Source organism: Entelurus aequoreus, linkage group LG09 (assembly GCF_033978785.1).
Source record: "Entelurus aequoreus isolate RoL-2023_Sb linkage group LG09, RoL_Eaeq_v1.1, whole genome shotgun sequence".
Lineage (NCBI taxonomy): Eukaryota > Metazoa > Chordata > Actinopteri > Syngnathiformes > Syngnathidae > Entelurus > Entelurus aequoreus.
The window spans coordinates 44,931,413-44,944,388 of NC_084739.1; the positions used below are offsets into that span (position 1 = coordinate 44,931,413).

The 12,976-nt window shown below is 37.1% G+C and overlaps 1 protein-coding gene across 4 annotated transcripts in view; it reads right to left on the bottom strand.

Moving 5' to 3' along the window:
* Window positions 1-12,351, bottom strand: part of ttc7a (tetratricopeptide repeat domain 7A) — a 131,534-nt gene extending 119,183 nt beyond the window's left edge. For 3 of the 4 annotated variants that reach the window (XM_062058813.1, XM_062058812.1, XM_062058815.1), the window contains exons 1-4: window positions 12,127-12,231; window positions 11,496-11,682; window positions 4,404-4,567; window positions 4,081-4,249 (exon numbers count right to left, since the gene is read on the bottom strand). In XM_062058813.1, coding sequence (XP_061914797.1) covers window positions 4,081-4,249; window positions 4,404-4,567; window positions 11,496-11,682; window positions 12,127-12,183 — 577 coding nt within the window. In that variant the 5' untranslated portion in view covers window positions 12,184-12,231. The other variant, XM_062058814.1, reaches the window with a different exon arrangement.
* Between the last annotated feature and the right edge of the window lie 625 nt (window positions 12,352-12,976).

Genomic DNA, 12,976 nt, shown 5'->3' on the forward strand with positions numbered 1-12,976 from the left:
ACTAAATATTTGTCCACCTTAAATTAATCAAGAAGCTGCCCTAAAAAAAGGCTGAAATTGAAATCAGACAGTGTTTGTTACATAATTATATTTCATCCAGCAGATAGTCACATCTGCTCATCGGGAAGCATTTGGTGAAATAAATTATGATGATATTGCTGATAACAAGATAAACCAAGGCTCTAAGAATGATGTTGTATTTTGTGAAAGGTATCATGATGTCCTTAAAAAAAGTTGTGTGTATTAATATTAAGAATGTGTTTTGTAATCAAGCACTTTTATTTTTACTTACAAATTTGAACTTGTTGAAAATGTAGCTAACTGTTGTTAATGTACGCACTGCTGATTTGACATGAAATAAAAGTAAACGAAGCGCAACAGATGGGGAACTGAAGCACCAAGGGATTCTCAAGCCGCATTTGAACTCTGTCGTGTGGAAACACTGATGTTCTTAATAAGTATGTTCATTGCTTCCAGTGCACATGCAGGTGCAACGTTCTGAAAAATCATCAGATTTTAGCAGCCAAAATTTTTGCATTAGTCCCAAACTCACCTTCAAGTTTACAGTATCTGTCAAGATGTGCAGAGAAGTGTTATTCAGCCCAATTATTATTAAATATAACAGTAGGTTGCAATCATTTTAAATACACTGTAATTTTAATTAGTCAGTATAAAGTTTCAACCAGTACACGTTTACCTTGAATACAATTACTGGTACTATTACATATAGTTTAATATTATTTTTGCTTTTTGAAGAAATGTCAGAATTTGCTCTTTAAGGGAAAAATTGCAGCTTTTTGGGGATTTTTCCCATCATTCACAATCCTTATGTGAGACAATAATGCACATCTTGCCCTTTTCTGTACTTCCTAAGTAGTAAAAAACTTCCAGTACTGGGCAGCAAACAATTAAAGTAATGCGCAGTCATCTTTTCTGCCTATAAAGCGCTCAAGAAAAAACATACAAAAACTGCCAACAACGTTTCCTTTACATGCTGTTACCTGCATGTTAACCGAGCTATAGCGAAATTGTTATCGTAAGAGCTAACACAGAGGAACTACTTTTCTGGTGTAGTGACACATCGCTTTGCTTACACTGCTCCTGCGGCCACTAGCGAGAGGTAATGCTAGCTACTTGAGCTTCTTCTGCTGCAGCTGTATTGTGTTTGAGTTTGGAAAAGTTAATGTGATGTCATGCTTCTCACCTGTGTAATAGGAGTAGTGGATACTTGTTCTCAACTTGGCTTTCAACAAATGCAACGCAACATAAAACCCGACAACATCGTTAAGAAGACTCAGCAAATGCGCATTTGCTCCTGGCATTTTTTACTGAGGAGTGAGGATTATTCTGATTTGACCAGCTGAATGAGAGCACAAGTCATGTGCCCAAAGATACAACCATCCCATCAGTCGGCATCCAAGTGTGAGCGGACATAATACATCACTGTTTTGTTTTGTTCTTATTTTGTCCATGAAACGTTTAGCAACAGTGCTACATGATAACGTTGCAAGGCTCTCACAAAGTCTGTCATGGTTAGTGGTAGCAAACACAGAACGTGCTCTCTATGCTGTAGTTCAGTGGTCCCCAACCACCGGGCCACGGCCCGGTACCGGTCGGTGGATCGATTGGTACCGGGCCGCACAAGAAATAAGAATTATTTTTTTTTTATAATTACATTTTATTTTTATTTTTTATTAAATCAACATAAAAAACACAAGATACACTTACAATTAGTGCACCAACCCAAAAAACCTCCCTCCCCCATTTACACTCATTCACACTCATTCGCACAAAAGGCTTGTTTCTTTCTGTTAATATTTGTGGTTCCTACATTATATATCAATATAGATCAATACAGTCTGCAGGGATACAGTCCGTAAGCACACATGATTGTATTTTTTAATGACAAAAAAAATAAAAAAATACCATCCCCCCTACCCCCAACCCCCAACTCCCGGTCCGTGGGACAAATTTTCAAGCGTTGTCCGGTCCGCAGTTACAAAAAGGTTGGGGACCACTGCTGTAGTTGACAGAATTGGTATGCGCTGTCTGAAATCAATGTGCCCAGGAAAGAAATTATGTCATGCTTATAAATACTGTAAATATTACATTATTAATGTGCCAGTTTTTTCAATATTTAGAACACACAAGAAAAAGAAAGAAAAATGTTGCAAAATTCCAAAACAGTTTTGTTCTCCTTTAATTAACTAGAATGTATCTGCCTTTTATCATTGTACTTGTTGAATGTATACAAAATGGGAATCTTCACTCGTACTCTTCCAGTATGCAGTGTTTCTGTCAATTTATAGTGCATAAATCCATCTAGATGAGACAAATATTGGGTTCATAAAGATAGAAAACAATACTTATTCATCAGTGCAAATATTAATACCAGTAGCATGTTTATTTTTGTACTCTTTAGGAAGCGCCGCTGATTCCGGAGGCGCTATAGTTACCTCTACCAGGCGGTAATGTAATCATTGTCGTTGGTTTGTTTGTCTTTTGATTAGTAAAATAACTTTAAAAGTTATTTGCGGATTTTCATAAAAAACCTGGGAAACATTTGAAATGGGATAAGAAACCACTGACTAGATTTTTGGTCTTATGTGGATAATTTCTCCGACATTACCTTATGTTTCTATGCGACTTTGCAGAAACAAAGACAGTGGATGACTAATGAGAAGGTTAATTCCATTTATTTCATTCAGCTATAGATAGCTCAAAAAGTTATGGGCAGATTTTTATCAAACATTTCAGGAAATGTTGGAAATGGGATAATGACCAAGTCCTCACATTTTGAAGCTGATCTGCACCACGTGGTTGTGGTTTGACCAAATGACCAAATGACACAAAAACCGAAGCAATTACTCCCATTAAAATGCATGTAAATCCATTTGATGCAGACACCAGAAATGTAATAAAAAGAGAGAATGGTTATAGTTTTTCCATGCAGAAAAAGTCAAATACATACAGTATACAAACTGAATGAAATGGATAAATGAACATTTCAAACCACTTTTTTTTACTAAAGACTCTTGTTGGCAAAGATGGCAATGAGCAAAGAAGGGAGGGTAAGGAAATGTGGACGCCACCTTCGTACATAGCTACAGCTTCTCTCTTGAATTAAATGTGTTTTTTACCTTTTTTTAATCTTTTATGTATTGTTGTTATGTATATTGTTTAAGTGCTGGCACACGCAACTTTCCTTGACCCAATGGTGGAAAACAAGTGACCAATTTGATTCTGCACAACAATACATTATAGTGTTACACACAATGTTTGGCCATACGATAACCGAGACAGTCCACGCAAACTGGGGCAACATATTGGCGCATATTTACATCAAACACCAAATTATACAAAAAGTGTGGCAGATGAAAACCGAGGTACATCTGTACAAACATAAAGACTTCCATCATTTTGCTTGTCACTATAGTATTGATGTTGTGTTTTTTTCAGAGTTCGCCAGACTCCATTCAAAACCAACTACCTCTTGGTTCTGTTCAAAGTGTTTTGCTGAGAAGGTTTTTTCCTACCCTCCAACATCTTGATCATGGGGGTTCAATAGGTATTAGACTTACTCCACATGCTAAGTGCCTTAGCAAACAAATGCGTGTGTATGTAGTACGAGTCATACCAAAGACTATAAAAATGGGACCCATTACCTCCCTGCTTGGCACTCAGCATCAAGGGTTGGAATTGGGGGTTAAATCACCAAAAATTATTCCCGGGCGCGGCACCGCTGCTGCACACTGCTCCCCTCACCTCCCAGGGGGTGAACAAGGGGATGGGTCAAATGCAGAGGACAAATTTCACCACACCTAGTGGTGTGTGACAATCATTGGTACTTTAACTTTAACTTTAGATAAATGTATTACTCTGTTCCGGCGAGAATTAGTTCATCTTGACAAGTGCTCCAAGGAACACGACCAATTGTTAATATTCTAAGAATCTTGTACCTTTTTGCTTTCTACTTTGTTGTTTCAAGGATGAGACCTCAACAATGAACTTATTGATCATAAAAATAAACAGAATTTTGATGTAAAGGTTTGTGAAATGTGTTGGGGAGCCATATAGTACCTTTAATGATGAAGGCCTCAGCCAGCAGGCGCAGGTGGTAGGTGGGCTGTTCGTCACGTGTAAGGTCCTCCAATCCCACCCTTGCACACATTCCCTGAGCATCGCGGTGGCGACCCTGCACATAGTGCACTTTGGCCATCAGCAGCAGAGCTTCATTCAAGTACTTGGGCTGAGGAAGAAGAGGGAATCAATAACGACAAATACAGATGAAGAGGTGTATCCAGTGATTCTTTAGTTTGTTTCACACTTTTTATGAGGTTCAAAAATGTCAAAGAAAACAAAAAAGCTGTTGAAAAGTATCCAAGCATTTCAATTTGACTGACCGTGAGACGGCCTCGGCTTAGAATGGTGTTGAGGTAGCTTTTGGCACGGCATAATTTGGGTTGCGTCTTGTCCATTAATGGTGTGGATCGCCGTAATAGGTCCATATTTTCTTGCAGGCACTCTTCTAGAAGAGCCTCGGCCAATAGCAGTGCCCCATAATCATCTGGGGGCAAGATGTGAATGAAATGAAGTTCAAAGAAAATCATTTTACACACAGTCCATGGAAATGTATTAAAGCTCAGGAGTAGTTCCCATATACAGGGACAAAATTTGGATTTTTCAAATGTGTGCGTGTGCGTGTGTGTGTGTGTGTGTGTGTGTGTGTGTGTGTGTGTGTGTGTGTGTGTGTGTGTGTGTGTGTGTGTGTGTGTGTGTGTGTGTGTGTGTGTGTGTGTGTGTCATTCACTATCCTTATGTGAGACAAGCACGCGGTTTTATTTTTTAATGCATTCTAACTCGTAAATAAACGCAACAAAAGTCAGCTAATATGGGAGGTAATGAAATTTGCTCTATTCCGCCTATAAAGCCAAAAACCTCCATCAACATTGGATATTAATGCTGTTAGCATATACGTAAATTTGTAATAATTTAGGTATATAATAAATTAGTAGATGAATAACAACATGTAATATCTACATGTTTTGGTCATATTAAGCATACGGTGGCATATTAATATCACTGACGCATCACAACGTTCGCCATTTCCTTCAACAACAACTACCACTAATCATTGCAGACTTCATGAAAGCTAACAAAGACTACTTTGGGAAAAGTGATGATCCAAAAACTTGTATTTTTGAGCCTGAACATAAGGAGGATGAGCTACAAGTTTTAGAAGCTGAGTGATAAGCAGATCCAGAAAGTAGCAGTATACCTAAGTGCTTAACTAGAAATACAAACGACAAACATAATAAAACAATTACTTAATGTACAATGTCTGCTTTTACTGTGATGCAGACTGGTGGGATGTTTATATCTTCCCATTTAGATGAAGAATTGATCATAATTCTAACGCAAGTTTAAAAAAAAAGAAATTGATGCAAACGAGCGTCTTTTCGTGTCTTTCTCTTCCTTTATAGCCACAGCCTTCTACAATGCAAGTGAGATGATGCATGATTTACAAACCCTAAAACCAGTGAAGTTGGCACGTTGTGTAAATCGTAAATAAAAACAGAATACAATGATTTGCAAATCCTTTTCAACCTATTGAATAGACTGCAAAGACAAGATACTTAACGTTCGAACTGGAAAACTTTGTTAGTTTTTGCAAATATTAGCTCATTTGGAATTTAAAGCCAGCAACATGTTTAAAAAAAGCTGGCACAAGTGGCAAAAAAGACTGAGAAAGTTGAGGAATGCTCATCAAACACTTATTTGGATCATCCCACAGGTGAACAGGCTAATTGGGAACAGGTGGCTGCCATGATTGGGTATAAAAGCAGCTTCCATGAAATGCTCAGTCATTCACAAGCAAGGATGGAGCGAGGGTCACCACTTTGTGAACAAATGCGTAAGCAAATTGTCAAACAGTTTAAGAACAACCTTTCTCAACAAGCTATTGCAAGGAATTTAGGGATTTCATCATCTACGGTCCGTAATATCATCAAAAGGTTCAGAGAATCTGGAGAAATCCCTCAGGCGGTACTGCATCAAAAAGCGACATCAGTGTGTAAAGGATATCAACACATGGGCTCAGGAACACTTCATAAAAACCACTGTCAGTAACTACGGTTAGTCGCTACGTCTGTAAGTGCAAGTTAAATCTCTACTATGCAAAGCAAAAGCCATTTATCAACAACACCCAGAAACGGCGACGGCTTCGCGGTGCCCGAGATCATCTAAGATGTCAAAGTGGAAAAGTGTTCTGTGGTGTGACGAGTCTACATTTCAATTTGTTTTTGGACACTGTGGACGTTGTGTCCTCCAGAACAAAGAGGAAAAGAACCATCCGGATTGTTCTAGGCCAGGGGTGGCCACACTTTTTCTGCAGGCGAGCTACTTTTCAATTGACCAAGTCGAGGGGATCTACCTCATTCTAATATATATTTTATATTTATGGAGACATTTTTGTTAACAAGTTAAATGTGTTTTATGATAATACAAGCTTGTTTAACACATATAGATTTTTTTTTTCATGAAGACAAAAATATTAGTTGGTGTATTACCTGATTGTGATGACTTGCATTGATTGGAATCAGACAGTAGTGCTGATAACGTCCGCATTTTCAGATGGAGGAGAAAAAAAGTCCTTCTTTCTGTCCAATACCACATGAGAATGGTTGGTTTTTGGCATCATAAAAATGCCCCTGTGCCAACTTTTTTGCAATGTGTTGCTGCCATTAAATTCTAAGTTAATGATTTTTTTTTTTTTAATTAAGTTTCTCAGTTCGAACAACAAATATCTTGTCTTTGCAGTCTATTCAATTGAATATAAGTTTAAAAGGATTTGCAAATCATTGTATTCTGTTTTTATTCAACTTCACTGGTTTTAGGTTTTGTATTATCTAGAATTAACTTTTACCAACTCAGAGGCGAAGCAGCAGCTTACCAGCTTAGTATGTCAATACCTGCATAAGCTAGCTGCATAAACTTATAATAACAATAGCGCTACTACTTGGTTAATATTCAGGTTAAGAGGTGTAAATAGAGTATTGTTAGCAGTTTTTGGATGTTTTCAATAGGAGGCTTTATGGGCGGTATAGATGACTCCCGTTAGCTGCATTATTAGCTACCTCGTAATTGCCGTGTATTACGAATTAGAATGCATTAAACAAAGAAAAACATATGTCTTCTTCTCTAACATAGGTAATGTGAATGATAGCCAAAATTCCCCCCAAAAAAGTGCAGTTGTAGATGCAGGTTTTGAAATAATATGTATTGGAAACAAATTGATGATAGATTATTTTTTGTACAAAATAAAAAATTTAATTGAAAATTAACAGAATTAAAATAAATAACTTTATTTTAGTGTTTCAAGATTGCATTAAGATTAATGTAATGTTTACCTTGTACAGTATGTCCTGGCAAGAAATCAAATTATATCATAAAAGCCATTACGCTACCAGGAATCACAAACACTTGAGCTGCAATTTGCATTAAAGTTTTAGTCAACACTATAACTATATTTGAGTGGAGCAGTACACTACTCTTGTTTGGATTTTTCATTTGTCTGTCTTGTTTGTGACTCATATTGCTGTGTGGAGGCCAACTTGCTCTTACTCGCATCTGAATGCTGATTGGTCAGCTGCCGCATGCTGTCAATCATGTTCAAGTTTATGGTTGCAGCTACCAATTATTTTAGTAATCAAGTAATCTATAAATTATTTTGTTTCATAATCGAGTAATCTGATAAGATGCACTTTATAGCATCAATGCATATTTATTATATAACGATTTTTCTGCTTGCCATAACCTTCATTACAAGTTCCGGGTGTTCCATGCGGTCCAGGGGCCGTACTTATCAAGCTTCTTAGAGTGCCATTTTACACTTAAGTCCTGAGAATTTGCGAAATTTAGTCCTACTCTCAAACTTAAGAATACAAGCTTTTTATCAACGTTCTTAAGTATAAGAATCACTCCTACTCTCCACGATATTTAAGAGACCTTCAGAGGTGTCTTAAGTGGTTAGGAGTTGCCAGCAGGGGATGGCACTGAGGCGAGAGAGACGTGCGCGAACGTTCAGGGAACGGAACAATGTTTTTTGTTTTTTTTTGATGACGAGCAGCTGATCAAACGGTATCGTTTAGACAGAGCGGATATTATTTTTGTCACAGACTTTTCGATTCCTTGTTGATTTCTGCATGTGTCTGCAGTGGGCTAGTATATATAGAGCCACCCACACCAGTTTCAAATTAGTTGCCTAATTAATGAATTGGAAAGAAAATGTTATGACAGTAGCGTATGTGTGTGGCCGTGAGGTGAGTGACGTCAGTGAGTGTGTGGGCGATAGAAGAGAGGGAGCGGTAGCGTGAGTGCCGGCGGGGACTAGTTTGTTTTGTATTATTTTGTAGTTTATTGTCAAAATATACACTCCCCTTGTCCACTTAAATATTTCCAAGATATTTCTTTATTCTTAGACAACGGATTCCCTTCCGTGATTGGTCATTTCTATGGACACAGAAATGACGTCACCTAAAATTCCGTTTACGGCACATAGTAATGTCGTAATTCAAATCTGAGTGTGACACTTAAGATTCAGTCATACACTTCGCTGAAAGTGTGAGTAAGACGCTTGATAACTAACTTTTAAGTGCAGCTTTCAGCGAAGAATTTATTTACTCTTAAGTCAACTCTTAGCAGACTTCTTAGGAGTAATTCTAAGAAGCTTGATAAGTACGGCCCCAGGTTTTCTCAGTTTTTTTTAGTTACACTCATTGAATGACATAATAAGCATAAATAAACTGAAGCTTTTTCAAATCGAATTAATTAATTTAAGCGTTGCAGCCTGAGTCCTGTTGGCAAAAAGGCAGCACCAGTAAGTCAACCAATAAGCTTGTGGACGGTCTTAAAGGGGAAATGCACTTGTATTTTATGTTTGCCTATATTTCACAATCCTTATGTAAGACAAGAAAACATTATTATTATTATTATTTTTGCATTCTAACTAGTAAATGAGAGCAAAAGTCTGCTTACAATGGAGCCTATGGGAGTCGCTACGCCTATAAAGCGCAAAAAATAAACATCCAAACACCTCCATCAACATATTATATACAAAAGTAAGTAATTAAACCAACCAACATATTCAACAACAAAAAACACTTACTGTACAATGTCTGCTCTAACTGGGATGCCGACTGTTAGAATGTTGATATATTCCCGTTTAGATGCACCAAGGATTGGGTGGAAAACAGCGCCTTTTGTGTGTCTGGGTCTAAATTGGCTGTCAAAGTTGACCATCTTCTCAGTTTATGTCTATATCATTTCACTATCAATGTGAGAGGCATGATTTATAAAATACACTAAACTTTCACAAGCTCAGAGGCGAGAAAGCAGCTCACCAGCTGATGATGTCAATAAAGCAGCATAAGGAAGTTGCCACGCTCGGATCAATACGCCGCTAAAGTGAAGTGAAGTGAATTACATTTATATAGCGCTTTTTCTCAAGTGACTCAAAGCGCTTTACATTGTGAAACCCAATATCTAAGTTACATTTAAACCAGTGTGGGTGGCACTGGGAAGCGGGGATCGAACCTGCAACCCTCAAGTTGCTGGCACGGCCGCTCTACCAACCTAGCTATACCGTATAATAATGCTAATTATTGGTTAATATTCAGGTCACATGTAAATGGAGTATTGTTGGTGCTTTTTGGATGGTTGTTTATTGGGTTTTATGTTTGGAATAAACACAATAGAACAAAATACGTCATAGCTCCCATTGGCTCCATTATAAATAGACTTTTATGTACGTTTATTTACGAGTTAGAATGCTTTAAAAAACAAAAAAGATGTGTTCTTGTCACTCATAGAGATTGTGATTTATAGGCAGAATTCCCCCAAAAAAGTGCAGTTCCCCTTGAAAGGGAGAATCTTCAAGTGTTCAACCATTTCCAACCCGGTGCTAGTGTTTGACTTGCCTCCATTAAATAGCATAACATTATTTTGGGTAGTTACAAAGTGCAGGGGACAAAAACGGCCTTTTGAAAATGTGCAGTGTACACCCTTCCAATTACACCCACGCCGATATATCACAGTACTGAAGAGTGTTTAAAAACGACTGTCCGATAGTGTATACAGTTTACAAAAACAGTAGATAGGGCTCATATTTTCCAAAACACACACTCAGCTTGTTTAGCTACCAGCTCAATGTTAGTTAAATGCATTTGTTTCATTTCAATTGAACATATCTTTCTTTAGGAAATAGAATCATGTGAATTCTTTTGTTCCTGTCATCATAACTTATTTAGTGGGCCAACCAGCCTGTTAGCCAAAAGTACAAAGTTCAAATACTAGTTGCACAAATATATCTAGCTTTAGCAAATACAAAGATGACTTTTAAATGTATTTTCAGACTTTTTACTTATTTTTTTTGCTTAAATTCATTCTTGTTTCTGGTTCTCGTTTATAAATTGATATTATCTTGATTTTGTATGTACTTTATGTCATATTTTATTCAATATGGTACTTTTAGGTCACTTGGAATATTGTTTGTCTTTGGTACACTCACTAATGGGTATATAGTAGGCCTTTGGTTCTTTGTTTTATTTTTGCAAAAAATATACATCTATTTTTGTATTGCTCTTTTTTATTTTTGGTATGAACATTATTATGTAAACCCCAAGTTATTGTTTTTTGGTTTTAAGTTGTTGTTCCGTTTGTAGTACAACATTTTATTATTGATCATGTTGTACTGCATTGTAATCTTTTGTTTTGTGATGATGTGATTTTTTTTGCCTGGACCCCAGGAAGAATAGTCTCCACTGTGGTGTAGACCAGTGGTTCTCAACCTTTTTTCAGTGATGTACCCCCTGTGAACATTTTTTTAATTCAAGTACCCCCTAATCAGAGCAAAGCATTTTTGGTTGAAAAAAAGAGATAAAGAAGTAAAATACAGCACTATGTCATCAGTTTCTGATTTATTAAATTGTATAACAGTGCAAAATATTGCTCATTTGTTGTGGTCTTTCTTGAACTATTTGGAAAAAAATATATAAAAATAACTAAAAACTTGTTGAAAACTAAACAAGTGATTCAATTATAAATAAAGATTTCTACACATAGAAGTAATCATCAACTTAAAGTGACCTCTTTGGGGATTGTAATAGAGATCCATCTGGATTCATGAACTTAATTCTAAACATTTCTTCACACAAAAAGAAATCTTTAACATCAATATTTATGGAACATGTCCACAAAAAATCTAGCTGTCAACACTGAATATTGCATTGTTGCATTACTTTTCACAGTTCTTTTTGACAGACGTTTAAAAAAATCTCACGTACCTCTTGGCATACCTTCAAGTACCCCCAGGGGTACGTGTACCCCCATTTGAGAACCACTGGTGTAGACTAATGGGGATCCTTGATAAACTAAACTAAACTACTGTGTATAAAAACATGACAGGGAAAGCAAAAGTTGAGGTGAAGTGTACTCACCATCTTCGTGCATATGTGCAGCCTGCATGTGTTCGATGACAGGTGGGATTCTGTCCCACAGGCATTCGGCCCGGTACCGATCCAGCTCCGCTTCGAACCGCAGCTGAGTGAACGACACCCGGGATACCATGGCCGCTCTGTCTCGGTGCTGATTGTACTCTCCGGACACGATAGGAGTGACTGCAGACTTCCAGGAGAAATAAATATGTAACCTTTGCAGTGTGTGTGCGTGTGCGCGTCAGGTGGATTTACGATCTTCGATCATCTGTGGAACAATTTGTTATTTTAAGCAGTAAGTCGGGACATTTGGAATAGGGAGCAACGGAGTGGAACTAACTGCCGCTAATCTTTTCAGTCAGCGCATTAAAGGATCAGGTAAAGCTGAAGAAACAAAAAACACCTTATGTGTCTTGCAACGCGTTTACGACCATTTCGTGTTGAAATATGAACACAATTACAAAAACTGTTGATTTATCAGCTCCCACATAAGGTCAAAGTACCAAATGACACAGCTGAGTAAAAGTGCTGAAGTGCACACATTCAACTATAACTTGGTCCTAATTCACAGCACTGGGTTGGGACAGACACGGACTACTTGAACAGTCAGCTACTGTGTGATAGGAAATAAAACCTCAAGTCTTCTGAAAAGCGATTTAGTAGCATCATTTTCCCTCTGCAAATTGGACATTTTGTATTAGCTTCACGTGAAACGAGCTCTTCTTCTGAAATAAGGTAAGCACCTCAGCGAAGGTTCCTTTGCGCCCCCTGTTGGCGACCTGCAGTTTGCACAAAGGTGCGCGTTCACCTTGCCCAAGCTGCTGTACGGCAACTCCACTTGGACAAACTATGTCGTCTTTGCACCGTGTCCAGCCATACAATACCTGACTTGCTCATTGAAGAACATTTTAGTTATGTGTTATCGCAGCCAAACATTCAAATAGTAAAATTGTTTAAATACTCTTTATTATGCATACAAATTAAAGAGTATTTTCATGTTTCATTCATGAAAATTTAAAATCTCAAACTAATTCATATGGAATTTCTGATTTATATCTATTAATTAACTGCAGTCGTGTCTTTATTTGTTATTGTTATACTGTAGATACTTAAATACATAAAAAACATATTCAAAGTCAATGCATATTCCATAAGAATGCTTGAAGTCAACAGCAGTTTAGCTGAATTTTACTGGTTGTTTAGTTATTAACATAATTGTTCCAAATTATACTTTTCATGCTTACACACTTAACAAATATGTTGTTGAAATAAATCCTTAAGGCAAGGTAAATGTATTTATAGAGCACGAGTCGTACACAAGGCAATTCAAAGTGCTGTGCAGTACATTATAAGAAGGCAAAACTAAAATAAATAGTCATGAAAGTAATCATAATTCAAATTAAAAACATAAAATCATCATAAAACTATAATAATTCTAATTAAAATCAAAACGTGTAGATAAAATACTTTCAGTTGTCATATGC